This window comes from Leuresthes tenuis, unplaced genomic scaffold (assembly GCF_036924035.1).
Source record: "Leuresthes tenuis unplaced genomic scaffold, fLeuTen1.0.hap1 SCAF_17, whole genome shotgun sequence".
Lineage (NCBI taxonomy): Eukaryota > Metazoa > Chordata > Actinopteri > Atheriniformes > Atherinopsidae > Leuresthes > Leuresthes tenuis.
In genome coordinates, this window is record NW_027325371.1 from 1,241,363 (window position 1) to 1,269,161 (window position 27,799).

A 27,799-nucleotide genomic window follows, 5' to 3' on the forward strand; every position below is an offset into this window, starting at 1 on the left:
TTTCAGGTTATAGCCGAATCCCTGCTTTTTCTCCCGGTCACAGTTAGCAACAGTAACCAATACTTGTCTTTGAGAACAAAAAAGCTAAAGAGCATAAACCAAAATCACTATAACGAGGAACAGGGCGGACAACACTATGACAGTTACTTGACTATGGATTTCAGGCTGGTTTGCAAGACGAAAGGACGAAAGGACATGACACACTGGCACCGGAGACGAAGACTATAAGTATACATGGAGGGAAATGGGGGAATCAGGGAAGACAATCAGTGCTCCCAGTAGACCCAAAAACATTTTACCCCATGATGTTAAATTCATTGCTAACATGTGATCACAACTAGTTTAAACTTCTTTAACACCGTGTTGAAGGTTGGTTGATTGGTCCAAAAATCTTTGAAAGCATCTTCCTATATTGGGCGGCGGGAAGGTCGGCGGTTCATCCATGTGTTGAAGGGTCCTGAACCCCGACTCTGTCCATGATGTGCTCACAGCTGTGTGTGAATGTAGAGGAAGTTTATGCTTTAACGTAATTTCGACCGACGTCGTCGACGTGCACCTCCAAATAAATTCTAACTGCGCGAAGACGCAGGCCATAAGGGCTGTGATTGGTCCGCTCAGAACGGAATTTCCGGCAGTTGCCTTTTCCGATCTTAATGGCTGAACACGGCGAAGAAGCTCGTTGACAATCGAAATTATGTAAAGTTGATTTGTTCATCCAGGCTGTAAATTCACCCGTTCAGCCTCGGCCGGTCGTACAGACTGCCCCCCCCAAAGAACATTTGTTCTTCAATATTGATGAGCTCCAGCTGCAAATACAGCTGCTCCACCTCGGTTGCCATTGGTTACTGGTAAAAAGCAGGGATTCGGCTATAACCTGAAACCCCACAAACACACAGCCAGGCCCCCTAGAGGCATGGCGGTGAACTGCAGAGCAACGTGTTCCCTCGACGCAGAACTTCGAAAGCTCGATGAAGACGTCACGTAGAAGCATAAACGAGGCTTGAGGCGAGGACTGACCGCAGTCCTGAGGGCAGGGAGCCTCGCTACGGCAACCGCAAGGCGCCGCCAACCACCTGCGGAGGTCGTTGACCTCATGGAGACGTCTGCCTGTGACAGACCAGACAGGCGGCGCCGGGTGAGTGTGAATGATCCTCCTGCAGGTCCTTCTTCTGACTTTCACTTCCCTGAAATAGCGCCGTTTGACGGTCTTCTCGGCAGTAGGTAAATGGTATGCTATAACCTGAAACCACACAGCCAGGCCCCCTAGAGGCGTGGCGGTGAACTGCAGAGCAACGTGTTCCAGCCAGCCTCTGCTGAACCGTTTCAGCTGGCGTTTAATCGGGGGTGAAGCTGCTGTTTTTAACGGCTCACTGAATGAAGAGGAAACGCTGCAGATGTGACCAGAGGCTCTTTTAATGATCCGCACTTTACAAAAACTGCACTCTAGAACAGAAACGATGAACAACATGTACACAGCTTCACACATTTATTTCATGATTCACATTTAAAACAAACTGAGAAGAACTCAAAGAGCCGAAACTGGACCTGCAGGATGTTACTGATTTAAGAGAGAAACTAAACATTTCAGAGTAACTACACACAGTCTGTGTCCACGCAGCTCTCCCAGTTTACTGCAGAAAACCTCCAGACAAAAGAAAAACTCCTGAAGGCACTTTGGTGAAAAACACGTTTGCTATTCACAAGCAGCTCAGGCCTCGGATCTGTTAACTCCACAAAAACACCAACAAAGCTGAAGCTGAACGAAGAAAGTCGTCTGATGTTCGTCTCTTCAGAGCTCCTCCTCCTCACAGATCAGCTGGAAGGAAACAAAGAACTCATTTATGTCATCGTGAAAATGCTGAAGAGAAAACACGTGAACTGTTTAAATGGAGATTCTCACCCTTATTTTTACTGCTACAGCTGATATCTTTATTGTTATTTTACATGCAGGAAAATCACGTAAAAAACTTGTTTCTTTGCTGCTGAAGCTACTCTGTGAATATTAAACTGCTATAACTGCATGTTATTAATGTAACTCAGGAAGCTGATGAGTTCTCATGGTGTTCGCTGGCTGGAATCAGGTGATGAACAGCTGTTAAACTGTCCAAAACTCAATTAAAACTCCCATTTGATCTCAGTGTAAAGCAGCCAGAAGCCTGAACAGGAAGACCCAAATGTTTGGTGATCTTCCTCTAAGATCTTCAGACTTTCACTGATTACACAAACAAATTGAGAAAGAAAGTGTCTGCATGTAACATGAGGATCTTTTCTCCTCAGACAGTCTGTAAATCACAGAAAGTATTCGTAAAGTTCTGACTCAGTTCTGCTCTAACTGCACCAGCATGGATGTGGGTCAGCAGCAGCTCTGCAGGTGTGTGAAACCAGTCGGATGAAATGTTTCGACAGGTCTGAGGGACAGAACTCACCATGAGCTGTGGTGTTAGCAGGCAGCATGCAGGGTTAGCAGGAGGGCAGCACAGCTGGACTGAAGCTGACAGATGTGACGAGACTTAAGTAAAGAAAGAGCGGAACCAAAGGAAGTAAAGAAACTAAAGCAAGCAGGTACCCGAGGAACCAGGGGGGCCAAAGAAACCAAAGGATCCAGAGGAGCCAAAGGAACCAGAGGAACCAAAGGAACCAGAAGGGCAAAAGGAACCAGAGGAACCAAAGGAACCAGAAGGGCAAAAGGAACCAGAGGAACCAAAGGAACCAGAGGAGCCAAAGGAACCAGAGGGGCCAAAGGAACCAAAGGAACCAGAGGAGTCAAAGGAACCAGAGGGGCCAAATAAACCAGAGGGACCAGAGGAGCCAAAGGAACCAGAGGAGCCAAAGGAACCAGAGGAGCCAAAAGAACCAGAGGGGCCAAAGAAACCAAAGGAACCAGAGGGGCAAAAGGAACCAGAGGAGCCAAAGGAACCAGTGGAACCAGAGGGGCAAAAGGAACGACAGGGGCAAAAGAAACCAAAAGAACCAGAGGAGCCAAAGGAACCAGAGGGGCCAAAGAAACCAGATGAGCCAACAGAACCAAAGGAACGACAGGGGCAAAAGAAACCAAAGGAACCAGAGGAGCCTAAGGAACCAGAGGAGCCAAAGGAACCACAGGAGTCAAAGGAACCAAAGGAACGACAGGGGCAAAAGAAACCAAAGGAACCAGAGGAGCCTAAGGAACCAGAGGAGCCAAAGGAACCACAGGAGTCAAAGGAACCAAAGGAACCAGAGGGGCCAAAGGAACGACAGGGGCAAGAGAAACCAAAGGAACCAGAGGAGCCTAAGGAACCAGAGGAGACAAAGGAACCAGAGGAGCCAAAGGAACCAGAGGGGAAAAATAAACCAAAAGAACAAGAGGAGCCAAAGGAACCAGAGGGGCCACAGAAACAAAAGGAACCAGAGGGGCCAAAGAAACCAAAGGAACCAGAGGAGCCAAGGAAACCAGATGAGCCAAAGGAACCCGAGGGGCCAAAGGAACCAGAGGAGCCAAGGGAAGCAGAGGAACCAGAGGGGCCAAAGGAACCAAATGAGCTAAATGAACCAGAGGGGCCAAAAACCAGAGGAACCAGATGAGCCAAAGGAACCAGGGGGGGCAAAGGGGCTGGAGGAACAAGAGGAGTCAAAGGAACCAAAGGAACCAGAGGGGCCAAATGAACCAAAGGAGCCAGAGGAGCAAAAGGAACCAGGGGAGCCAAAGAAACCAGAGGAACCAGAGGGGCCAAAGAAACCAAAGGAACCAGATGAGCCAAAGGAACCAGAGGGGCCAAAGGAACAAGAGGAGCAAAAGGAACCAAAGGAACCAGAGGAGCCAGAGGAGCCAAAAGGAACCAGAGGAGCCAAAAGAACCAGAGGAGCCAGAGGAGCCAAAAGAACCAGAGGAGCCAGAGGAACCAGAGGAACCAAAGGAACCAAAGGAGCAAGAGGAGCAAAAGGAACAAGAGGAGCAAAAGGAACCAGAGGGGCCAAAAGAACCAAAGAAACCAAAGGAACTAGAGGAGCCAGAGGAGCCAAAAGAACCAGAGGAGCCAGAGGAGCAAAAGGAACCAGAGGGGCCAAAAGAGCCAAAGAAACCAAAGGATCCAGAGGAGCCAAAGGAACTAGAGGGGCCAAAGGAACCAGAGGAACCAGAGGGGCCAAAAGAACCAAAGAAACCAAAGGAACCAGAGGAACCAGAGGGGCCAAAAGAACCAAAGAAACCAAAGGAACTAGAGGAGCCAGAGGAGCCAAAAGAACCAAAGAAACCAAAGGAACTAGAGGAGCCAGAGGAGCCAAAAGAACCAGAGGAGCCAAAGGAACTAGAGGGGCCACAGAAACAAAAGGAACCAGAGGAGCCAAGGAAACGAGATGAGCCAAAGGAACCAGAGGGGCCAAATGAACCAAAGGAGCCAGAGGAGCAAAAGGAACCAGGGGAGCCAAAGAAACCAGAGGAACCAGAGGGGCCAAAGAAACCAAAGGAACCAGATGAGCCAAATGAACCAGAGGGGCCAAAGGAACAAGAGGAGCAAAAGGAACCAAAGGAACCAGAGGAGCCAGAGGAGCCAAAAGGAACCAGAGGAGCCAAAAGAACCAGAGGAGCCAGAGGAGCCAAAAGAACCAGAGGAGCCAGAGGAACCAAAGGAGCAAGAGGAGCAAAAGGAACAAGAGGAGCAAAAGGAACCAAAGGGGCCAAAAGAACCATAGAAACCAAAGGAACCAGAGGAGCCAAAGGAACTAGAGGAGCCAGAGGAGCCAAAAGAACCAGAGGAGCCAGAGGAGCAAAAGGAACCAGAGGGGCCAAAAGAGCCAAAGAAACCAAAGGATCCAGAGGAGCCAAAGGAACTAGAGGGGCCAAAGGAACCAGAGGAACCAGAGGGGCCAAAAGAACCAAAGAAACCAAAGGAACTAGAGGAGCCAGAGGAGCCAAAAGAACCAAAGAAACCAAAGGAACTAGAGGAGCCAGAGGAGCCAAAAGAACCAAAGAAACCAAAGGAACCAGAGGAGCCAAAAGAACCAGAGGGGCCAAAAGAACCAAAGAAACCAAAGGAACCAGAGGAGCCAAAGGAACGAGAGGGGCCAAAAGAACCAAAGAAACCATAGGAACTAGAGGAGCCAAAGGAACCAGAGGAGCCAAAAGAACCAAAGAAACCATAGGAACTAGAGGAGCCAGAGGAGCCAAATGAACTAGAGGAGCCAGAGGAGCCAAAAGAAGAAGTTTTGAGTTTCCTGTCTCATTAACACTGAAAAGCTTTATTGATCTGTTGTCCCCAAATGAACAGACATGTCACATTGATCGAGTTGCCCCCGATTACCTCTATGTTCCCCAATTGAAAAGACTCAAATGTGCTGCTCTGAGTGCTTTGTTACAAATAAACACACTTAATAATTTCCAGTCATAATGAGGAGATTCAGCATGTGAACCGACACAAAAAAGGAAGGAGACGCCTCCATTTGTCTGTTCTTAATCAGATCCATGGGTAGTAACAGGATCTGACCAGCAGGGGGTGCCATGCAGCAGAGCTCCAGCTCTAATCAGCTGAATTCTTCCCCTCAGTGCGAGGCTGTAACTGTCTGCAGGAGGCTGCTGTAATCCGAGCTGCTCTGATATAACCTGCAGAATGTGTACAGGCACTTTGACTCGTTTCAGCTGGGTTTTAACCCTCGATTCCACAGACTTTCAGAGCTCCCCCGATTTTCTGAAGACCTCAGAAACCGTTCTGAGGTCTTCAGAAAATGCTCATTTGTTGCATCTACGGCTCGAATGGACGCATTCTTTGTGCTGTTCAGGGTCCGATCTCACTTTCAAAGACTCTTTCATGCCTGATTCTCTGAAGGAGGTTCAATTTGTGCCAAAAACATGTCCAGATGCACTGAACATGTGACAAAACACCGTCCATGTTGATGCAACCTGACAAAATATTTGAGTAAATTCAACTTTAATCTGTATCTCTGCCTTATGGTCGTCCTCCTGCTGCGTTGTTCGACCTTTTATTCTAATAATCATAATGATTATATAATTAAATGCAGATTGAAAACTAAAGTAAACATTAATTCACTTCACATCAGAGTTATTTTTGTGCCTTTTATGAGCATTTTAATCAATGTATTGACTCATTTATGTAAGTGTGTGTTTGTTTCGTCAGTTTCAGAACGACACGGTCAAACATCAAGAGTGCAGAAGGAGACCGGACTTTGTGTTCTTCAGCGGTTTGTAGCTGTGGTACAAAACGTTTTCAGAGTCTCTAAAAACGAGAGATAAAGGAGGCAGCTCTCTGCACAAAACCAGCCATAACTCACTGAACTCTGGTGTGGTTTTAAGGTGAGAAATTCAACGTGATGCTGGTTACATGTTCAGCTTTAAATCAGCCGACTGGACTTTATTCACCAAGATAGCATCAAACATTCAGGTGGCAAAGAAAACCAGGAGAAACTCACAGAAAGATCGTAGAGTTAAAAAAAATACAAGAAAACAAACAAATGCCACAAAATAATAAAAACTTCCTTCTGCGAAGCACAGAAATAAAAACACAAAAATCAATAAAAAAGCAAAAAAATGAATAAATTCAGGGGAAAATGAGTGAAAATGTAATAACTAATCAGCACAAAGATGAACTAACAGTTAAAAAAGACATTTATCGTAGTTTAAATTCTGTTTATTTCCACATTAGGTTTGGTAGTTTCTGTCCTCCAGAGGTTCGTAAACACCTGATTGTGGTGAACAGGCTGGCGCTAACCTTACAGGGAGGCAACAGCGCCACCATGAGGTGAATAAATGAAAGATTACACAATCGCATGATAGGATATTTGACTTCAATTTGTCTGTTTGGAAGAAAATATTCAGGAAAAAAAGGGTTTTGGACGTCTTATCTCCTCGGAGCACTGAGCCGGCCTGAGCTGGCCTGAGTCGGTCTGTGCTGGTCTGTGCTGGCCTGAGTCGGTCTGTGCCGGTCTGTGCCGGTCTGTGCCGGTCTGTGCCGGTCTGTGCCGGTCTGTGCCGGTCTGTGCTGGTCTGTGCCGGTCTGAGTCGGTCTGAGTCGGTCTGAGCTGGCCTGAGTCGGTCTGAGCCGGTCTGAGCCGGTCTGAGCCGGTCTGTGCTGGCCTGAGCCGGTCTGTGCTGGCCTGAATCGGTCTGAGCCGGTCTGTGCTGGCCTGAGTCGGTCTGAGCCGGTCTGTGCTGGCCTGAGTCGGTCTGTATTGGTCTATATGGGGGCAGGGGGGTTACAGGAGCGAGTGATTAGAAGATTAAAGCGGGCGCCACGTGGAGCGATGGCGTGGTGCACGGTCGCTGGCACTGCAACAGCTGGGTGTAAAACCACACCCATGTGACCCAAGCATCAGCCCTGAAGACGGGACCGTGGGTGCAGAACAAAGTGGGAGCAGAGGGGGAGGTGATGGGGTCAGGGAGGGTGAGGAGGTGCTTCATCAGCAGGGACAGACTGATGCATCATGGGTTAGATTCTGTCAAAGTTTGGACTCGCTGAGCAGTGTTGAACAAACCGATGACATCATCTCCAGGCGCTGCGTGAGGGCGTCGCCCGCCGTGTCAAAGCATGGATCACCAAAACTCCCGCTGCCAGCCTCCACCGGGACCTGCAGTCTACGCCTGGTGGCGTTCGGCTCGGTCGCGATACGAATCTACTGACACCAAGGCTGCTTATCGATCCCCTTATTGATTATTAACCCAATTTTCTGTGAGGAACCAACAACCGCTGACAGGTGAAACCTGAACAAGCTCCACACAGATGATGTGAATAAAGGACCAGCAGCATTTCTACCATCAGTAACCTGGTATTGATCCAGGAGATAATGGAGAAGAACGTGGGGAAAAGCTGGAGGTAAAACTTTAAACCGACCAGTTGTGGACGTTCATCTCATGTTAAGCAGTTCTGTTGGTGAAATAATCATGTTGTCATCGCCCGTCTCTTTGAAATGTCGCCATGTTTTGGACCACTCCGAGGCAGCCCTCTCCAGCTCCCACTGGGAGGCGTTCCCAGGCATGATGGGATATATACAATCCCTGCAGTGGGTTCTGGTTCTGACCCGGGGCCTCCTCCCAGGAGGCATCCTAACCAGAGGAACCACCTCAGCTGGGCTCTACTCTGAGCTCCCTCTGGATGGTCGAATAAAGCTCATTTCTCTACAGACAGACTGTCTCATGGAGGGAAAGTGACACCCACAACATGTTCCAGTGCAGCAGGGGACACTGGACCAGAACGGGACCCGGCTAATGTCTGGGACATGCTAAACATTCTCCGGTCCACTCCCACGGTTCCACTGAGGAGAGACTCCTAAAGGCACCGCGACCATTCACAGTAACATGATGCCCTGAGGCTACTTTGGCCTTTTTGTGCCAGTTTTAGGCCTTTCGTGTCTTAAGGTGAAGGCTCCACATGTGTTCCACCGTCACAGTCTTCAGTTTGGTTCCACGCCGCAGGAAACGGTTAAAAACTAAGACTGACCCCTCAGTCTGAGTCCAAACTTTGAACGTGCAAAGTCAAAGTCACGTTTGTCCCGTTTCTTGAAGCATTTGCCATAAAATCTGAGCGGACAGCAATGGTTGAAGGACCAAAAGCTGCTTTAACCTTTAACCTTCTGAGACAAACAGAAACCTGAAGTAAAACCAGGAAACATGTTTCTGCAGGCTTCCACGGACGGAACAGGTGGACTTTTGCTTTCCACTCGGGGCGAGTCTGTCCGTGCTGAGGCAGGTTTTCAGGGGCCGAGGTTACGGGGGGGGGTTATATTGGGCAGGAGCAGCACCTTACCATGTTCCTCCTACACACTGCGCTGCTTACAGAGAGGTAAAGTCAGATGTGAGCTCTATCCTGCAAAGATAAAGGTGCAGTTTGTCAGAGAAAACATTTGCTGCTCAGTTTGAGCTGAAAACAGAAGAAAACGCTGAAAATCATGCAGCCCGGGAAGGTCTGACAGTTGTTCTGGGCCGAGGGTCGCTTTAAAAGTGGAGAAATTAGTCCATTTCAGGAACGTTTCTCCGTAAAAACCAAGTTTGAATGTGAATCTGTCACCATCTCCTGCTTTTATTCGCCACAGTCCACCGTTCGGGTTCCTTTGGATCGTTTTTTAGTCTCTTCGGGGCCTTCGGAGCTCCTTTCTGACATAAAGAGAGTCGGCTGCACAGTTTGAGCTGAAAACAGAAGAAAAAGCTGAAAATCATGCAGCCCAGGAAGGTCTGACAGTTGTTCTGGGCCGAGGGTCGCTTTAAAAGTGGAGAAATTAGTCGATTTCAGGAACGTTTCTCCGTAAAAACCAAGTTTGAATGTGAATCTGTCACCATCTCCTGCTTTTATTCACCACAGTCCACCGTTCGGGTTCCTTTGCATTGTTTTTTAGTCTCTTCGGGGCCTTCGGAGCTCCTTTCTGACATAAAGAGAGTCGGCTGCACAGTTTGGAGGAGCGTCTGACGCCCAGCAGTCAGGTCGGGAACATCCTGCAGCTCAAAAATCCACCACTCTGTCTCGCTTTATTCTGCTGTGACTTCGCTCTGGAGACCCTTTTCCCTCCATCTTAAACACTCTGCAGGATGAAAAATGAGAAGGAAACACTGGTGCCAAGCCACGGGAACATTCAGAGCTTAAAATAAAGGAGGCTGCAGACGTCCACGCCCTGAAAACTCAGGCCTCGCTTTCCCTGACAGGATTACACAACAGCTCAGTGTGGGCGGAGCCTGAGGACCACAGACTGAATCCAGCACAAACAATATGTCAAAAAGCAGCTCCGAATGTCGTCACCGGGCTGTTTCTGCGTTCCAGGGTTAAAGGATAAAGTATGTGAAGACTGGACCTCACATTATGCTGCCACAGAAAGTGAGAGTTAGCTAGATTTGAAAGAACTTCCTCCAGCTGAATAAAAAACCTCCACGAAGCAGAGTGTCTCTGCAGGATGGAGCTAAAGACCGACAGGGGCTGTGTTTGCATGCTGTGGGGGGGTCACACCCACCTCTGTTCCGCCTCCAGCGTCTCGATCGCAGCGGGTTTTTTTGCCAAAGTGGCGGTGACATCATCTCCAGCTGCAGCCACATCTGAAACAGCAGCAACACCAAAGGTGATCAATACTCTGATCAATACTCTGATCAATACTCTGATCAATACTCTGATCAATACTCTGATCAATACTCTGATCAATACTCTGATCAAGCTTTTTCACGTCAGGACACCATGAAACAACACGTCTCATTATTTATGGAACAGACAGAGATACAGAAGCAGTGTGTGAGAAACTAAGTGAACCCCTGATCCAGCAGCAGTGAGCTGCAGTGATGGTTTCCTGTGGGACGTTATCAGTCTCTCCCTAGAAGCCCCCTCCAGGACCCTGGAAGCCTCCCAAGGACCCTGGAAGCCCCCCAAGAACCCTGGAAGCCCCCTCCAGGACCCTGGAAGCCCCCTCCAGGACCCTGGAAGCCCCCCAAGAACCCTGGAAGCCCCCTTCAGGACCCTAGAAGCCCCCTCCAGGACCCTGGAAGCCCCCTCCAGGACCCTAGAAGCCTCCCAAGGACCCTGGAATCCTCCATATCACCCTGGAAGCCCCCTCCAGGATCCTGAAAGCGCCCTCCAGGACCCTGTAAGCCCCCCAAGAACCCTGGAAGCCCCCTCCAGGACCCTAGAAGCCCCCTCCAGGACCCTGGAAGCCCCCTCCAGGACCCTAGAAGCCTCCCAAGGACCCTGGAATCCTCCATATCACCCTGGAAGCCCCCTCCAGGATCCTGAAAGCGCCCTCCAGGACCCTGTAAGCCCCCCAAGAACCCTGGAAGCGCCCTCCAGGACCCTGTAAGCCCCCTCCAGGACCCTGGAAGCCAAGAGGTCAGGAGGCTCGCACACAGGAAACTGTTTGAAATGTCTCTGAACACATCCAAGATGCTCTCAGGTTTTACTGATCAGTGTTAAAATGAGGTAAAAACAGCCTCAGGTGAGCATCACGTGACATGTTACACTGAGTCATTATTTATGGAGCAAAACACAGTGTGTGAGAAACTAAGTGAACCCCTGATCCAGCAGCTTCAGCAGCAGTGAGTGATAAACTAAGTGAACCCCTGATCCAGCAGCTTCAGCAGCAGTGAGTGTGAAACTAAGTGAACCCCTGATCCAGCAGCTTCAGCAGCAGTGAGCTGCAGTGATGGTTTCCTGTGGGACGTTATCAGTTTCTCTCATGGTTCTGGAGGAATCTCGGCCCTCTTCTCTCCAGCGTTGCTTCAGCTCATTGAGGTTTGCAGCTTTGGTTTCTGCACAGCTCTCTTAAGGTCCCACCACAGCATTTCAGTCAGGCTGAGGTCTGGACTCTGACTGGACCATTGCAACACCTTGATTCTTTTCTTTTTCACACATTCTGCTGTAGATCTGCTGCTGTGTTTGGGATCTTTGTCCTGTTGATGAGCCAGTTTCAGCCCAGCTTTAGCTGTGGGACAGATGGCCTCACATTTGACTCTAGAATACTTTGGTATCCAGAGGAGTTCATGGTGGACTCAATGACTGCAAGGTGCCCAGGTCCTGTGGCTGCAGAACCAGCCCAGATCATCAGCCCTCCACCACCGTGCTTGACAGCTGGTATGAGGTGTTTGTGCTGATATGCTGTGTTTGGTTTCCTCCAAACGTGCTGCTGTGCATTAGGACCAAACATCTCCACTTTGCTCTGGTCTGTCCAAAGGACATTGTTCCAGAAGTCTTGAGCTTTGTTCAGATGCAGCTTTGCAAACCTAAGCTGTGCTGCCATGTTCTTTTTAGAGAGAAGAGGCTTTCTCCTGCAGCCCTTCCAAACAAGCCATCCTTGTTCAGTCTTTTTCTAACTGTGCTGTCATGACCTTTAACCTTTAACATGCTAACTGAGGCCTGTAGAGTCTGAGATGTAGCTCTGGGCTTCTTCACCTTGGGGTGACCTTTAACCTTTAGCATGCTAACTGAGGCCTGTAGAGTCTGAGATGTAGCTCTGGGCTTCTTCACCTTGGGGTGACCTTTAACCTTTAACATGCTAACTGAGGCCTGGAGAGTCTGAGATGTAGCTCTGGGCTTCTTCACCTTGGGGTGACCTTTAACCTCTAACATGCTAACTGAGGCCTGTAGAGTCTGAGATGTAGCTCTTGGCTTTTTCACCTTGGGGTGACCTTTAACCTTTAGCATGCTAACTGAGGCCTGTAGAGTCTGAGATGTAGCTCTGGGCTTCTTCACCTTGGGGTGACCTTTAACCTTTAACATGCTAACTGAGGCCTGGAGAGTCTGAGATGTAGCTCTGGGCTTCTTCACCTTGGGGTGACCTTTAACCTCTAACATGCTAACTGAGGCCTGTAGAGTCTGAGATGTAGCTCTTGGCTTTTTCACCTTGGGGTGACCTTTAACCTTTAGCATGCTAACTGAGGCCTGTAGAGTCTGAGATGTAGCTCTGGGCTTCTTCACCTTGGGGTGACCTTTAACCTTTAGCATGCTAACTGAGGCCTGTAGAGTCTGAGATGTAGCTCTGGGCTTTTTCACCTTGGGGTGACCTTTGACCTTTAACATGCTAACTGAGGCCTGTACAGTCTGAGATGTAGCTCTGGGCTTTTTCACCTTGGGGTGACCTTTAACCTTTAACATGCTAACTGAGGCCTGTAGAGTCTGAGATGTAGCTCTTGGCTTTTTCACCTTGGGGTGACCTTTAACCTTTAGCATGCTAACTGAGGCCTGTGGAGTCTGAGATGTAGCTCTGGGCTTTTTCACCTTGGGGTGACCTTTAACCTTTAGCATGGTAACTGAGGCCTGTAGAGTCTGAGATGTAGCTCTGGGCTTCTTCACCTTGGGGTGACCTTTAACCTTTAGCATGGTAACTGAGGCCTGTAGAGTCTGAGATGTAGCTCTGGGCTTTTTCACCTTGGGGTGACCTTTAACCTTTAGCATGCTAACTGAGGCCTGTAGAGTCTGAGATGTAGCTCTGGGCTTTTTCACCTTGGGGTGACCTTTAACCTTTAGCATGCTAACTGAGGCCTGTAGAGTCTGAGATGTAGCTCTGGGCTTTTTCACCTTGGGGTGACCTTTAACCTTTAGCATGCTAACTGAGGCCTGTAGAGTCTGAGATGTAGCTCTGGGCTTTTTCACCTTGGGGTGACCTTTAACCTTTAGCATGCTAACTGAGGCCTGTAGAGTCTGAGATGTAGCTCTGGGCTTTTTCACCTTGGGGTGACCTTTAACCTTTAGCATGCTAACTGAGGCCTGTAGAGTCTGAGATGTAGCTCTGGGCTTCTTCACCTTGGGGTGACCTTTAACCTTTAACATGCTAACTGAGGCCTGTAGAGTCTGAGATGTAGCTCTGGGCTTCTTCACCTTGGGGTGACCTTTAACCTTTAACATGCTAACTGAGGCCTGTAGAGTCTGAGATGTAGCTCTGGGCTTCTTCACCTTGGGGTGAACTTGCTGGGACGTCCACTCCTGGGAAGATTGACAGCTGTCCTGAATGTTTTCCACTTGTGAATAATCTTTCTCTCTGTAGAATGATGGACTCCAGATAGTCTGGAAATGGCCTTATAACCCTTCCCAGACTGATGGGCAGCAGCAGCTGCTTCTCTGAGATCATTGCTGGTGTCTTTCCTCCTTGGCATCGTGTTAAACTGACAGAACTTCTGCTTTTATAGAGCTGCTCACACTGACTGAGGATCAGTTAATCAGAGCATTGATCAGTTAATCAGAGCATTGATCAGTTAATCAGAGCATTTATCAGTCAATCAGAGCATTGATCAGTTAATCAGAGCATTGATCAGTTAATCAGAGCATCGATCAGTTAATCAGAGCATTGATCAGTTAATCAGAGCATTGATCAGTTAATCAGAGCATTGATCAGCAGCTCCTGGCTGCTTCTTACCCTCTTAGTTCCTGTGGAAGCAGGAAGGGTTCACTTAGTTTTTAACTCACTGCTTCTGTGTTTTATCTCAGTTTTTGCTCCATAAATGACTCAGTCTGATGTGTCTGAAGCTGTTTTATCACCTGCTGGGGACCAGATGATCTTTATTATGTCCTGACGTGTAAAACCTCGAGGTTAAAACAGGGAACAGAAGCAGGAAGGGTTCACTTAGTTTTTAACTCACTGCTTCTGTTTTTTTGAGTTTTTGATCCATAGATAATGACAGTGTGTCTGTTTTAACTGAGTTTTAAGCTGCTGAGGATCACATGGTTTTATTATGATTAAGGTGAAAACAGGGTGCACTTTCTTTTTCCGACGGTAGAAACTAAAAAGTTTTCCCGCTCAGTCTGAGCAACACTTTTCAGGCCGAGTCTCGGCAGCAGAAGCGGTTGGACGTCATGTGTTGCTGCACCTGCTGTGAGAGCAAATGTTTGGGGCCCAGATTAACTGTAATCCCCCCGAAGCAGATGGCTGCAGATCAGCGGAGGACGCTGCAGGGTTCACACACTTTCGTGCACACCTGGATGAGCTTCTGTTGAAGCCGAGCAGCCAGAGGATTACCCGTTAATGCGTTGGTTTCTCTGAACACGCCAACTTCTCCTGGCAGTGACTCATCTGTCGCTGCTGCCTGCACAGAGGCTCTCTGAGTGCAGCCCTAAAGTAAGTGAACAGTTCAGCTGCTGCTGCTGTAAAAGCTGCAGAACGCCTCCAATCAGTTCCTTTAGGGTTTTAATTCAGGGTTTAAAGTCTGCGGCTCCACTCGGTCGGAAATAAAGGATTAAAATGTTCCTGGAACTCCTGCAACATGACTGATTACAACAGGCCCGAAAACAGATGTTTTTCTGTTTGTTTGTTATAATTTGAACAGCTGAGATGAAGCCGTTTCCTCCACTGAGCCAGAGGAATCCGAACTTCACCGTCTAAGTTTCAGGAAATTCAGCTTGAAATAAAAAGTACGAGAACTATAAGCCTATTTTCACGTTTACAGTATGTTAAAAGTTACAGTAATCTTTCTACTTTTGAAGCGTCCAATTACTTTTGGAGCTTCGGTACTGCGGGTAGAACACTTGGTGATACGTGAATCTGGTTCTGGTTCTGTTCCTCGTGTGGGAACGTGAACTAAAAGATGGTTTTAAACAGAAAAGGCTCTATGAGGGAACCCTGAGGAACTCCACTTCTCTACAATCAGACTGAAGCAGTTTAGAACTCTCACAACACGTTGTAATCCACGAAGATCCAAAAACATCAAGAACAGAACCTCATCTAACAGTGGTCTTACCATTCAGGACAATCTCTGGTTCTGGTTCTGGTTCTTTGGACACCTCTGCTACAGGTTCAGCGGACTCTGGCACAAGAGTCTCCGCTTTCTCAACCTTTTCTGGTTCAGTCACGGTTTCTTGGATTGCTTCTGGTGCTGGTTCAGACTCGACCACTGGTTCTGGATCAGGAACAGCAACAGGTTCTGGGACAGGGACAGGTTCAGGTACGGATTCTGGTTCTGGAGCTGCAGTGGGCTCTGGTGCTGGCTCTGGTTCAGATATGGGCTCTGGGACAGGCTCTGGGGCTGCAGCTGGTTCGGGGACAGGTTCTGGCTCTGGTTGTGCAGGTGGTTCTGGCACTTTAACTGGTTCTGGAACAGGTTCTGGTGCAGGTTCTGGTGCTGGCTCTGCAACAGGCTCTGGAGGTGGTTTTGCTAGGGTCTCTACTTTCACTGGTTCAGGAACAGGTTCGGGCACTTTCACAGGTTCTGGTGCTGGTTCTGGTGCTGGTTCTGGGACAGCCTGTAATGACAGATGCAGACATTAACATTCTGAATCTGTGACAGTTTGTTTTTTCAGCTGAGACTCAGCGCCTGAAACAGAAGCCAACAGATCAGCAGCAGCAGGTTTTAACCTTTATTTAAGCAGGAAAAAAAGGTCCGATTGAGATTAAAAATGTCTTTTTCAGGGGAGTCCGGCCGAGAAAGAAAAGCAGCACAAACAAAGACCAAATCAATCAAAACAGACAAGACATTCAGATAATATTACAACAGATAATGTCAATAAACATGCTAAAAGTACAAATCATGAAACAACAACACCTACGATTCCTTTTCTAGATCTTTTGGATTTAAAAGCATTGAAAGAGATCAGATCTGCAGCGTTTATCTCCCTGTTCTGAGCAGGTTATAAACCTCAAATGAGTGAAATTAGACATTTGTTGCTGCTGTTGTTTAAAACTTCACTTAAACATCAATCTGAAATCTGAGTTTCTTATGGGGAGGATTAAAAGAAGTCAGAAAAAATCATTTTATAAATCACATTTAAGGCTTAAAATCTAATGAAGATTTTATGGTAAGTGCCCAACATTTTCGAGAGAGTAAATAAATAAAATGGGTAAATATTGCTTGCAAATCTGATGGCATCTGTGAGTTCTTCCTCCCATAAAGCCCAAAGCTTTCAGAACAATGTGCAGGCGGTCTGAAAGTTTTCTTTAAAAGAACAGATGTTCAGGATTGTTTTGCACAGGAGCTAAAACTTTGTCACTTTGGAGCAATAAATAAAGAAATGTCCCCAAAGAGCAAAGAAGGTTTCTGAGTTGGGAAGAAATTAAACCTCAAATATCGTTATTAAGGAGGAAGCTTCACATTTTTTCCATCAGCTTCAGTCTTAAACTGTTCCTCACTGTGCTCCGTACACATCGAGCCTAAAGTAGCTTCTACCCCGATGAGGATCTTCTATCAGCCACATTCAGCAGTTGAGGCGTCCGCTTACTTTTGGAATCAGATGAAATGTGTTCAGAATAAGTTAATCGCTGGGTGGCACATTAATGTGAGCTCGTGTCTGCACTATCAGGGTAAGAAGTTGAAATGAAGGGTCCCCAGAATAGAGCCCTGGGGAACTCCAGGAGGGTTCTCCATCATTACTGAGGAGCAGCTGCTGCTTGTTGCCGACTCCCGACACATAAAACCATGTTTAGTGTCTGCCAGCCGCTGCCTGACATGTTCACATACATGTCTTCCTTTTCAGGAACCGCCCTCCCTGCTCATATGTTCGGCTGCAGCTGTCTCTGAGAAGCGCTGAGTTTGCACAGTTTGACATCTGAGCAGCTGATCCGGTTTCTGCCTCGGCTTCGAACGTGCCTCCAGCTAAGTTTAAAACATTTCAAATGAGCCTCCGGCTTCGTCTCTGGTGAACGCTTTAGTTTCAGTTTGAGCCGAATGACCAGAGGAACTGGCAGCAGATGGAAACAGTTAGATTAGCTCATTAATTCTGCTGCCAGGGACAACTGGAGGCTCAGACATGCATCAGGCCCGGCTGTATTAACACAGCCCGTCTGCTCTCATAATCCCACAGCAGCCTTCTGTGACGCAGCCTAACTGGAATGGCATCCGTTTGGCCGGAAACGCCGAGCTCTTCCTCTGCCTCTGAATTCCTGAGCCATGAAACAGCAAAACGAGGCGCCTTTCTGTGCTAAAAGCGGTCATGAAATCACTTAGTGAGTCAGCGGGATGAACTGCTGCTGGTCTGAAAGATCTCAGATATGAGCGAAGTCTGCAGATAAAACCAAAGGAAGGAGTTTCTGTTGTTTAAGAGTCAACATTTACGAATGGAAACAGAACGATGTGACATCAGAGGATGTGAAGAACATCCTGAAAGGAGATTAAACGACAAAAAAGCAACTAATTTCAGTTGCTTCATGGACCGAAGACGATAAATAGAACAAAGGAAATCAACAGGTTTCTAAGAAACTAAACAGAAGTTAAATAAATAAACATGACATGATGTGGAAAAAGAGATTCTGACTGAAGACTAAAGCAACAAAATCAAGAAAAGTAGCTGAAATAAGACAAAATGTCTAAATCAGACGAATTAAATCAACAAAATGTGACAGAAAAACCGGATCAGGAGACCCTGAGATTAGATTAATGAAAGATTATGAAGAAAACTCAAATAAATCAAGACTAATTAAGATAAATTAAGATTGAAACTGAATATGAAGATTAAACTGAGATTAGACTGAGAATAAAGACTCTTTCTAAGTATTAAAGTCAGTTTTACAGATATTAGATCAGGATTAAACGAATAGAAAAGCTGTCAATAAGACTCAAAATATAAGATGAAGAAACTTTGCTGCTTAACTCAGATCAAAAGGCTCCAGATTCTCATCATAAGATGATTTATTGGTGTAAAGTTCCCTGAAATCACTTTTCTGTGAACTTTAATTCCTTCTTTTCTGGTTTAAATGAGGACGATTAAACACAACGTCACAAATCCTTTAAATGTTCACGGCTCCTGACCCGGGAAACCAAGTCCAAACCCAGAGAGAGGTCAAAGGGAACATTTACAGACCGAAGCGGAGATTTTTGGACCTGGCTGCATTTAGTCGGAGCCTCCAGGTAAATATATCCCAGCAGCAACATGACACCGAAGGGTCCACTCCGGCTGAAAGGAGGAGGGAACCGGGTCAGATACCGGGTCAGATACCAGCTGAGGGAGGGAACCGGGTCAGATACCAGAGCCTCAGAGGGAGGGAACCGGGTCAGATACCAGCTGAGGGAGGGAACCGGGTCAGATACCGGGTCAGATACCAGAGCCTCAGAGGGAGGGAACCGGGTCAGATACCGGGTCAGATACCAGCTGAGGGAGGGAACCGGGTCAGATACCAGAGCCTCAGAGGGAGGGAACCGGGTCAGATACCGGGTCAGATACCAGCTGAGGGAGGGAACCGGGTCAGATACCAGAGCCTCAGAGGGAGGGAACCGGGTCAGATACCAGCTGAGGGAGGGAACCGGGTCAGATACCAGCTGAGGGAGGGAACCGGGTCAGATACCAGCTGAGGGAGGGAACCGGGTCAGATACCAGAGCCTCAGAGGGAGGGAACCGGGTCAGATACCAGAGCCTCAGAGGGAGGGAACCGGGTCAGATACCAGAGCCTCAGAGGGAGGGAACCGGGTCAGACCGGGTCAGATACCAGCTGAGGGAGGGAACCGGGTCAAACCGGGTCAGATACCAGAGCCTCAGAGGGAGGGAACCGGGTCAGACCGGGTCAGATACCAGCTGAGGGAGGGGCACAGGCAGGAACCGGGTCAGACCGGGGAAAATACGGGACGACCCATTTAATCTGGAGCCACAGAACCAGGGGACCCATTTAATCTGGAGCCACAGAAGCAGAACCAGGGGACCCTTTTAATCTGGAGCCACAGAAGCAGAACCAGAGGACCCATTTAATCTGGAGCCACAGAACCAGGGGACCCATTTAATCTGGAGCCACAGAAGCAGAACCAGGGGACCCATTTAATCTGGAGCCACAGAAGCAGAACCAGGGGGACCCTGCTGGAGCTCGGACCGGAACCGATGCACCTGTGGAGGTTACCGGGTGGTCGCCATGGAAACAAAACAATATAGATGCTGAACAAGAGGTTTAAGAAACTAAAACTGATAAACGCGGTTAATTAATGTCACATCTGAAGGTATAAATAAAGTTTATTCAATTGGACATTTTGTTTATATATTATTAGTTTCTATTTATATTCACATTTAAATATGTATATAAAGCGATGATGAGCTAATACTGGGGAATATGTTGTTTGGGATTGGTTTTTTGTTGTAAATACTGTTTACCAATGACTTTTTTGTGGTAATTGTCTGAAATAAATGAATGAATTGATCAAACTGAGCCCTCCGGGCTTCTGTACTCCACAGCTGGAGGAGTTTTCACTCTAAAGCTGGGATGCGACACACTTCATTTCAGGTTGTTTTACAGATTAAATGGGAGGCTGAGAGCATCTGTTTCCTGCTCTCAGCCTGAGGAGACGCTTCGACTCGGTTCTCTGCACAGCTGCAAACATCCAGACTGTTCGGGACCGTTTTCTCTCCCAGTAACAGGAGCTGCAGCCAGAACACAGTAAATACCAGGATGTGAGCTCACAGGGAGTGGTGCTGAACCGGGTCAAACCGGGTCAGATACCAGCCGAGCCAGAGCCTCAGAGGGAGGGAACCGGGTCAAACCGGGTCAGATACCAGCTGAGGGAGGGAACCGGGTCAAACCGGGTCAGATACCAGCCGAGCCAGAGCCTCAGAGGGAGGGAACCGGGTCAGATACCAGCCGAGCCAGAGCCTCAGAGGGAGGGAACCGGGTCAGATACCAGCCGAGCCAGAGCCTCAGAGGGAGGGAACCGGGTCAGATCGGGTCAGATACCAGCTGAGGGAGGGAACCGGGTCAGACCGGGTCAGATACCAGCCGAGCCAGAGCCTCAGAGGGAGGGAACCGGGTCAAACCGGGTCAAACCGGGTCAGATACCAGCCGAGCCAGAGCCTCAGAGGGAGGGAACCGGGTCAAACCGGGTCAGATACCAGCCGAGCCAGAGCCTCAGAGGGAGGGAACCGGGTCAAACCGGGTCAGATACCAGCTGAGGGAGGGAACCGGGTCAAACCGGGTCAGATACCAGCCGAGCCAGAGCCTCAGAGGGAGGGAACCGGGTCAAACCGGGTCAGATACCAGCTGAGGGAGGGAACCGGGTCTGAGACCCGACCTCGGTGCCAGAACCGAACCTTACAGACCGGGTTTCCCTCCCGGACCCGTTGGGTCCGAGACCCGACCTCAGTACCAGAACCGAACCTTACAGACCGGGTTTCCCTCCGGGACCCGTTGGGTCCGAGACCCGACCTCGGTACCAGGACCCAACCTTACAGACCGGGTTTCCCTTCCGGACCCGTTGTGTCCGAGACCCGACCTCGGTACCAGGACCCAACCTTACAGACCTTAAAGTCTCGAAAAGGGGGAAAGTTCTACAAAAACAAAACATGGCAACATTTTCCATCACATGAGGCCATCGGGTCAGGATGCCCCCTGGGATGAGGCCTCGGGTCAGAACCAGAACCCCTGGAGGGATTATAGATCCCATCTGCCCTGGGAACACCTCAGGATCCCCAGGAGGAGCTGGAGAGGGATGTCCAGGTTTCCCTCCTGAACCTGCTGGTTCTGAGACCCGACCTCAGATAAGAGGAAGATGGACGGATGTCCCAAACATCAGATGATCCAAAACACTTCTGAGCAGGTCCGATGTGGCGTGTTGGGTCACATTTCAACAACAACTTCAAATCGCTGTGGATCCTGTTAGGGATGCAGATGTTTGCTCAGTTAAACCTTCACAAGCTGTGACAGAGAGCAGCTCAGTGTGTGGCGCCAGAACCAGAACCAAGGCTTGATCTACGCTCCTTCAGTGCTGCAGAAATGCACAGATCTGCAGGTCCAGGTCTGTTTGGTCCAGTGTTTCAGTCTGTTTGGTGGAAGCTAAAGGAACTGATCTTCTGTTAATGACCCGGTTAATGACCCGGTTCAGATTCCATTTAAACCACAGACTCGTTGGGGTGAACTCGCTCCATTTCAGTAGTTCAACACACAAAGTTCCTTCTGAATATTGTTTGGATTCACTTTGAATGGGCTCTGAGGTCATGTTGTTTGCATATTTTTGCCTCCTCCTTCCTGGTACCAGGAAACTCGTTGGCCACAAAGTGTTGTCATTTTGCATTAACCAAATACTGTGGCAGCTTCTGTTCAGGCGGTTCTGGCAGACTACTGAACCGTAAAGGAGTTACAGTCAGCAGCAGCAAGCCTCTGAACTTCCCTTTAACTGTCCTGAACACACGGTGTGTTGTCCAGCAGGCTCCTTCTCTAACTAATAACGGATTAAACAGTTTTTAGCACCAATATTTCCTCATGTGTCTGATGTTTAGTTGCATGAAACAAATGTTTTAGGCGTCTAATCTGGGTATTATTGACTTAAAAGTTCTTCAATCTACTCAAATAAAATTATTGCAAATTGTTTCACCAATTTTAGCTTCTTAGCTGTTGCAAGCTGCTGAATCAGGGGTTCACTTAGTTTCTCACTCACTGCTGCTGAATCAGGGGTTCACTTAGTTTCTCACTCACTGCTGCTGAAGCTGCTGGATCAGGGGTTCACTTAGTTTTACACTCACTGCTGCTGAAGCTGCTGGATTAGGGGTTCACTTAGTTTTTCACTCACTGCTGCTGAAGCTGCTGGATCAGGGGTTCACTTAGTTTTACACTCACTGCTGCTGAAGCTGCTGGATCAGGGGTTCACTTAGTTTTACACTCACTGCTGCTGAAGCTGCTGGATCAGGGGTTCACTTAGTTTTACACTCACTGCTGCTGAAGCTGCTGGATCAGGGGTTCACTTAGTTTTTCACTCACTGCTGCAAGCTGTTGCTACAGGCTGCCAGGTCAGGGGTTCACTTAGTTTTTCACTCACTGCTACAAGCTGCTGGATTAGGGGTTCACTTAGTTTCTCACACAGGAAACCATTACTGCAACTCACTGCTGCTACAGGCTGCTGAATCAGGGGTTCACTTAGTTTTTCACTCACTGCTACAAGCTGCTGGATTAGGGGTTCACTTAGTTTCTCACTGCTGCTGAAGCTGTTGCTACAAGCTGCCAGGTCAGGGGTTCACTTAGTTTCTCGCTGACCGGCTGAAACTGTCCCTGCATCCGGTTCAGGTTCAGAACACGTTTGAACCACTTTGTGAACCTGTTTGGACTTTATGGAGCAGATCTCTGTCCGCCTGCGTTTCTCCTGCTTCAGGAAACACACGACACAGAAGAAAGTAAGTGCGCCTGCTCTGAGCTGAAGGCAGGATGGAGCGCAGCATCCCTCTGAGGAGGGAGAGAAACAGCTCTGAAGGTCCCCTGAAAGCTGAACAGAACCAGAATAAACCATGAAACTGGACTGATCCGAGCAGGGAAAGCTGCTTTGTCTCCTTCGGCCTTATTTAGGCTGCAGAGGGGAGGAGGCGGAGCTTGTAACTCTAGCAGAAGGATCAGGGCAACATGCTTCCAACATAAATGTCACGGAGCCGCTTTAAGCTGCGACTCTGACATGCAGAGCTGTAAATCTGACCGGGAAGCTGCCGCCGTCAGGTCCTGACAGCAGGAGCCTGCAGGACTCTGGCCTTAAAACAAACACAAGTCGTGTTGTCCCTCCTGCTGTGGCCCCCGCCCTGCTGTGGCCCCCGCCCTGCTGTGGCGGAGGCCGGGACAACAGCGCCTGTGTCTGGGCTGCACAAACGTCCTTTATGAGGCAGCTGCGGACGCCACGATGCACGGCGGCAGCCTCACTGTACGCACAGCTGAGAGCAGCGCTATCAGAGGACGGGGAGGGGGGCGCCGAGGCGTTGGCAGCTCGCTCCAGAGTCCCGTCCAGATACTTTTCCAGCACAGAAAAGTACAGGGCTGCTTTATTTTTGGCTCACATGTGCTCCCGAAGAGGTCGCGTGACCCCTGCTGAGAGGGAAGCCGTCAGGAGCGAGTCCGAAGCAGCTGCTGCTGCTCGTAAGCAGCACCGAAGGAACCTTCGGTTTAATAACAGCTCAGTGTTGGTGCAAAACTCTGCAGGCGTGGATGGAAGCATCTGAACCCCCGACAGTAACAGTGTGGCTGGTATAAAGCTCACCTGATGACATCATCCTCAGGTGCACGACGACGGGTCAAGTTAAAACGCTGAAATGACCATAAACCGAGCAAAAGCAGAATAAATGAATAAAATCAGTTAAACGGGAGAAAAAAAACAAAATAATTTAACTGTCGTAAGGAATCACGAGAGGAGACAAAAACAGAAAGTGTTGGAGGCCATTCAGGGGCGGTCGGGTCCGTCAGTTTGGGCTCAACCAGAAGCGACTGATAACATCTGGCTGTAAGAAAGACAAGAAGGAGAGCAAGAAAACCCTGAAATCAATCCTAAAAGGTGTAAAAACAGCCTGGAAAGAGGCAGATGAAGCCTGATCATCACCAGCAGAACGAGCCTTAAAGGTGCGCTGTCCAACCCGAAGAGAAGGACTTCAAGGATCAGACTTAACTTCCGAGGCGGGGCTGGATTCTGCCGCCACAGCTGTTCCTCGCCTGCCCTCATTAGGACACACTTACAGGAGCCACCAGTCTCCCCCACATTGTTCTCACTTTTAGTGATAATTCGGCCCGCTCCAACGGCTCATTGGGAGTTTCCCTTCCCTGCGAAACCCCTACCGGAGTTTGTCTCTTCCAGCGTTCATCTACCTCGTCCACCCTCCGGGTTCTGGCTCCATTACACCTGTTCCATGCTTGGATTCCCTGCCAGCCTAAGGTTGGAGCTCCGCTTCAGCCTGTTCGCCAAGCAACAACACAGCCCTCTCCCCCGGCTGGGATCCCTCCCGGACTAAAGGCTCTCCCCCGGCTGGGATCCCTCCCAGACTAAAGGCTCTCCTCCGGCTGGGATCCCTCCCGGACTAAAGGCTCTCCCCCAACTAGGATCCCTCCCAGACTAAAGGCTCTCCACCGGCTGGGATCCCTCCCGGACTAAAGGCTCTCCTCCGGCTGGGATCCCTCCCAGACTAAAGGCTCTCCCCCAACTAGGATCCCTCCCAGACTAAAGGCTCTCCTCCGGCTGGGATCCCTCCCAGACTAAAGGCTCTCCTCCGGCTGGGATCCCTCCCGGACTAAAGGCTCCCCACCGGCTGGGATCCCTCCCGGACTAAAGGCTTTCCCCCAGCTGGGATCCCTCCCGGACTAAAGGCTCTCCCCCGGCTCGGATCCCTCCCGGACTAAAGGCTCTCCCCCGGCTGGGATCCCTCCCAGACTAAAGGCTCTCCTCCGGCTGGGATCCCTCCCGGACTAAAGGCTCCCCACCGGCTGGGATCCCTCCCGGACTAAAGGCTTTCCCCCAGCTGGGATCCCTCCCGGACTAAAGGCTCTCCCCCGGCTCGGATCCCTCCCGGACTAAAGGCTCTCCCCCGGCTGGGATCCCTCCTGGACTAAAGGCTCTCCCCCGGCTGGGATCCCTCCTGGACTAAAGGCTCTCCCCCGGCTGGGATCCCTCCTGGACTAAAGGCTCTCCCCCGGCTGGGATCCCTCCTGGACTAAAGGCTCTCCCCCAACTAGGATCCCTCCCAGACTAAAGGCTCTCCTCCGGCTGGGATCCCTCCCAGACTAAAGGCTCCCCACCGGCTGGGATCCCTCCCGGACTAAAGGCTCTCCCCCAACTAGGATCCCTCCCAGACTAAAGGCTCTCCTCCGGCTGGGATCCCTCCCAGACTAAAGGCTCTCCCCCGGCTGGGATCCCTCCCAGACTAAAGGCTCTCCTCCGGCTGGGATCCCTCCCAGACTAAAGGCTCTCCCCCGGCTGGGATCCCTCCCAGACTAAAGGCTCTCCCCCAACTAGGATCCCTCCCAGACTAAAGGCTCTCCTCCGGCTGGGATCCCTCCCAGACTAAAGGCTCTCCCCCGGCTGGGATCCCTCCCAGACTAAAGGCTCTCCCCCAACTAGGATCCCTCCCAGACTAAAGGCTCTCCTCCGGCTGGGATCCCTCCCAGACTAAAGGCTCTCCTCCGGCTGGGATCCCTCCCGGACTAAAGGCTCCCCACCGGCTGGGATCCCTCCCGGACTAAAGGCTCTCCCCCGGCTGGGATCCCTCCCGGACTAAAGGCTCCCCACCGGCTGGGATCCCTCCTGGACTAAAGGCTCTCCTCCGGCTGGGATCCCTCCTGGACTAAAGGCTCTCCTCCGGCTAGGATCCCTCCCGGACTGAAGGCTCTCCCCCGGCTGGGATCCCTCCCGGAGTAAAGGCTCTTCCCCAGCTGGGATCCCTCCCGGACTAAAGGCTTTCCCCCGGCTAGGATCCCTCCCGGACTAAAGGCTCTCCCCCGGCTGGGATCCCTCCCGGACTAAAGGCTCCCCACCGGCTGGGATCCCTCCCGGACTAAAGGCTCTCCCCACCGGCTGGGATCCCTCCCGGACTAAAGGCTCTCCCCCGGCTGGGATCCCTCCCGGACTAAAGGCTCTCCCCCGGCTGGGATCCCTCCCGGACTAAAGGCTCTCCCCCAACTAGGATCCCTCCCGGACTAAAGGCTCTCCCCCAGCTTAGATCCCTCCCGGACCCTCCTTGGTCGACACCAACATCCAAACTAAACTTTACTAAAACCCTCCCTTCTCTTTCTGGTTAGGTTTAGGCAGTTACTTTGTCAGAAAACTTTTAAACTATAAAACCACCTGAACTGACGCCATTTTGCTCGTTGCCTTGGTAACACACCAACACCATGACATGTTGGATGACACCTCCTGCATGCATTAAGGCAAAAACGCTACTTTGGTCACTGTAAGACAAAAAAAGGCTTAAATACATCTTTTGTACATCTCCATCACCGCCATTTTGTCCCTTCACGTGCAGTTTTCATATTGTTTTGTGGAAAGATGGGTTGTTGGTGGAAGAGGAAAGTCTGATCGCCCCCTACTGACACATCCCGAGTGTTTTCTGAAACCTTGAAAACATTCACTCGGGCTCCGTCTCAGTCCTGGAGCTCTAAAAAAATAAAGCACGAGCTGCCAGGAGTGACGCTCAAGAGCTCCCATCTGGAAGCCCCGCGAGGCAGCAGCTGCACCGATCGATCAGAGTGATTCAGCAGCGACAGTCTGGTCTCTGATCAGCGCCCCCATGTCGGGCTGCATGGATCCATTCTTCCATTCACTGTTTCCATCACAAACTGATCTGTCAGTTATTTTGACATTAAACTGATCGATAATCCACGAAGAAAGAGACAAAATGTCGCATATTCTCCTAGAAAAAACTCCAACTGGAAACTGGAAAAAGCTCCTTTAACCGAAGAAAATAACTTCATTTCTGTTGAAATTAAGTCCATTAATCGGCAAATCAGTTGAACTCTGGAATCTACTGAAGCCACATAATCAATAATTACAAAAAAAACTGGTGTAAATATCAGAGAAATTATTGGTTTTAATCAAAAGTGGCTGCTTTGTAAATACAGAACGGTAAAATATTCAGTTGTGGTGTTGAAATAAAATGATAAAATGATTGTTTCGTCTTTCTTGGCTTGAAGTATCGACCAGAACCCAAATTAATTAATTAAATTAATCTCAGAACAGTCTAAACATTTGTGTTATAATTGTCTTATTTAACCTATAAAACAATCATTAAAAGTGGTTTTAAATGATATTCTAACGGGTTATTCCCAACTCAGAACCGACGGATCTTACTTGGACTTTGGGCTCCGGGACTTTCTGGAGCTTCACCGCCGGAGCTGGAGGCTCGGGTCGCGGGGACGCAGCAGGCTGAGGCGCCAGAGCCCTGGACGGGGGGACGTCGTCTCCATAGCCGACTTTGGGCTTCTTTTTCCCCGCAGATGAGGAGGAGCTGTCGGGCTTCTTGCTGAGCAGCGATGAAGCGAAATAAATGGCAACGACGGTGAAGAGGACGGCGGGGATGATGACGGCCGGGTCCAGGTCCATGATGGAGAGTTTGTGGTGGAAAAGTCGGAGTGTTTCCAGGAGTGTGCGTGTTCTGGAGGAGCCGGACGGTGCGTGTTCAGGCTGCGATCACACACGCTCTGAGCTGCTGCGCATCTCGCCTCGAGACACAATCTGACCTCAACAGCTGACAGCACGCGCGCGCGCGCGCACACCCACGTCTCCACGCACACAAACCAGATGTAAAAGCACGGAGTTTGTTTTCTAAACGAAGAATTTGGAATTTATCTTAAAAAAAAAACAAGAAAAACACAAAAAGAGACTTTAAATTTTTAACTTTAATCTAAAAAAACGTCAGATTATTTTCCTCTTATGGAAAGCCAAAAGGGTCACAATTCACAGAGCTCAAACATTGGCTAAATGCCACCAGGTGTCTGTTAAAGGCATAACAAGCACCACCTGGTGTTAGAAAAACGTCTTATTAAACACTTTGGTGTCCAATCGTCTTCAGCCTCAGCCAATAACTGAATCCCCCCCCCCTGGATTTCTGGATTTGGTCCTGGCCAATCAATGAGCCGTTTTCTCCTTTCCCACCCTGCTGATTCCTGGCAGTAGCTGTTGGTTCGGTCCAAAGAGCAAAGTGAACCAAACCAAATGAAGCCGGGCATTCCCCACCCGATCGTACCCATCGGCATTTAAAGCTTATCAAAATACAGAAACTGATCCAAA

At 49.4% G+C, this 27,799-nt stretch overlaps 2 protein-coding genes across 4 annotated transcripts in view; both read right to left on the reverse strand.

Moving 5' to 3' along the window:
* Nucleotides 1-27,799, reverse strand: part of jmjd6 (jumonji domain containing 6, arginine demethylase and lysine hydroxylase) — a 154,358-nt gene that overhangs the window by 110,939 nt on the left and 15,620 nt on the right. The window lies entirely within an intron of this gene.
* LOC140272705 (uncharacterized) lies at nucleotides 1,392-27,236 on the reverse strand. Of its 3 annotated transcripts, XM_072368110.1 has the most exons (5): nucleotides 26,861-27,236; nucleotides 15,119-15,620; nucleotides 9,922-10,003; nucleotides 8,730-8,789; nucleotides 1,392-1,816 (listed from the first exon to the last, which is right to left on the reverse strand). In XM_072368110.1, the coding sequence occupies exons 1-4, from the start codon at nucleotides 27,110-27,112 to the stop codon at nucleotides 8,756-8,758; spliced, it is 870 nt and encodes a 289-aa protein (XP_072224211.1). In that variant the 5' UTR covers nucleotides 27,113-27,236; the 3' UTR covers nucleotides 1,392-1,816; nucleotides 8,730-8,755. The 3 variants fall into 3 exon arrangements, with proteins under 3 accessions (XP_072224211.1, XP_072224212.1, XP_072224213.1); XM_072368111.1 differs by lacking the exon at nucleotides 8,730-8,789; XM_072368112.1 differs by lacking the exons at nucleotides 8,730-8,789; nucleotides 9,922-10,003.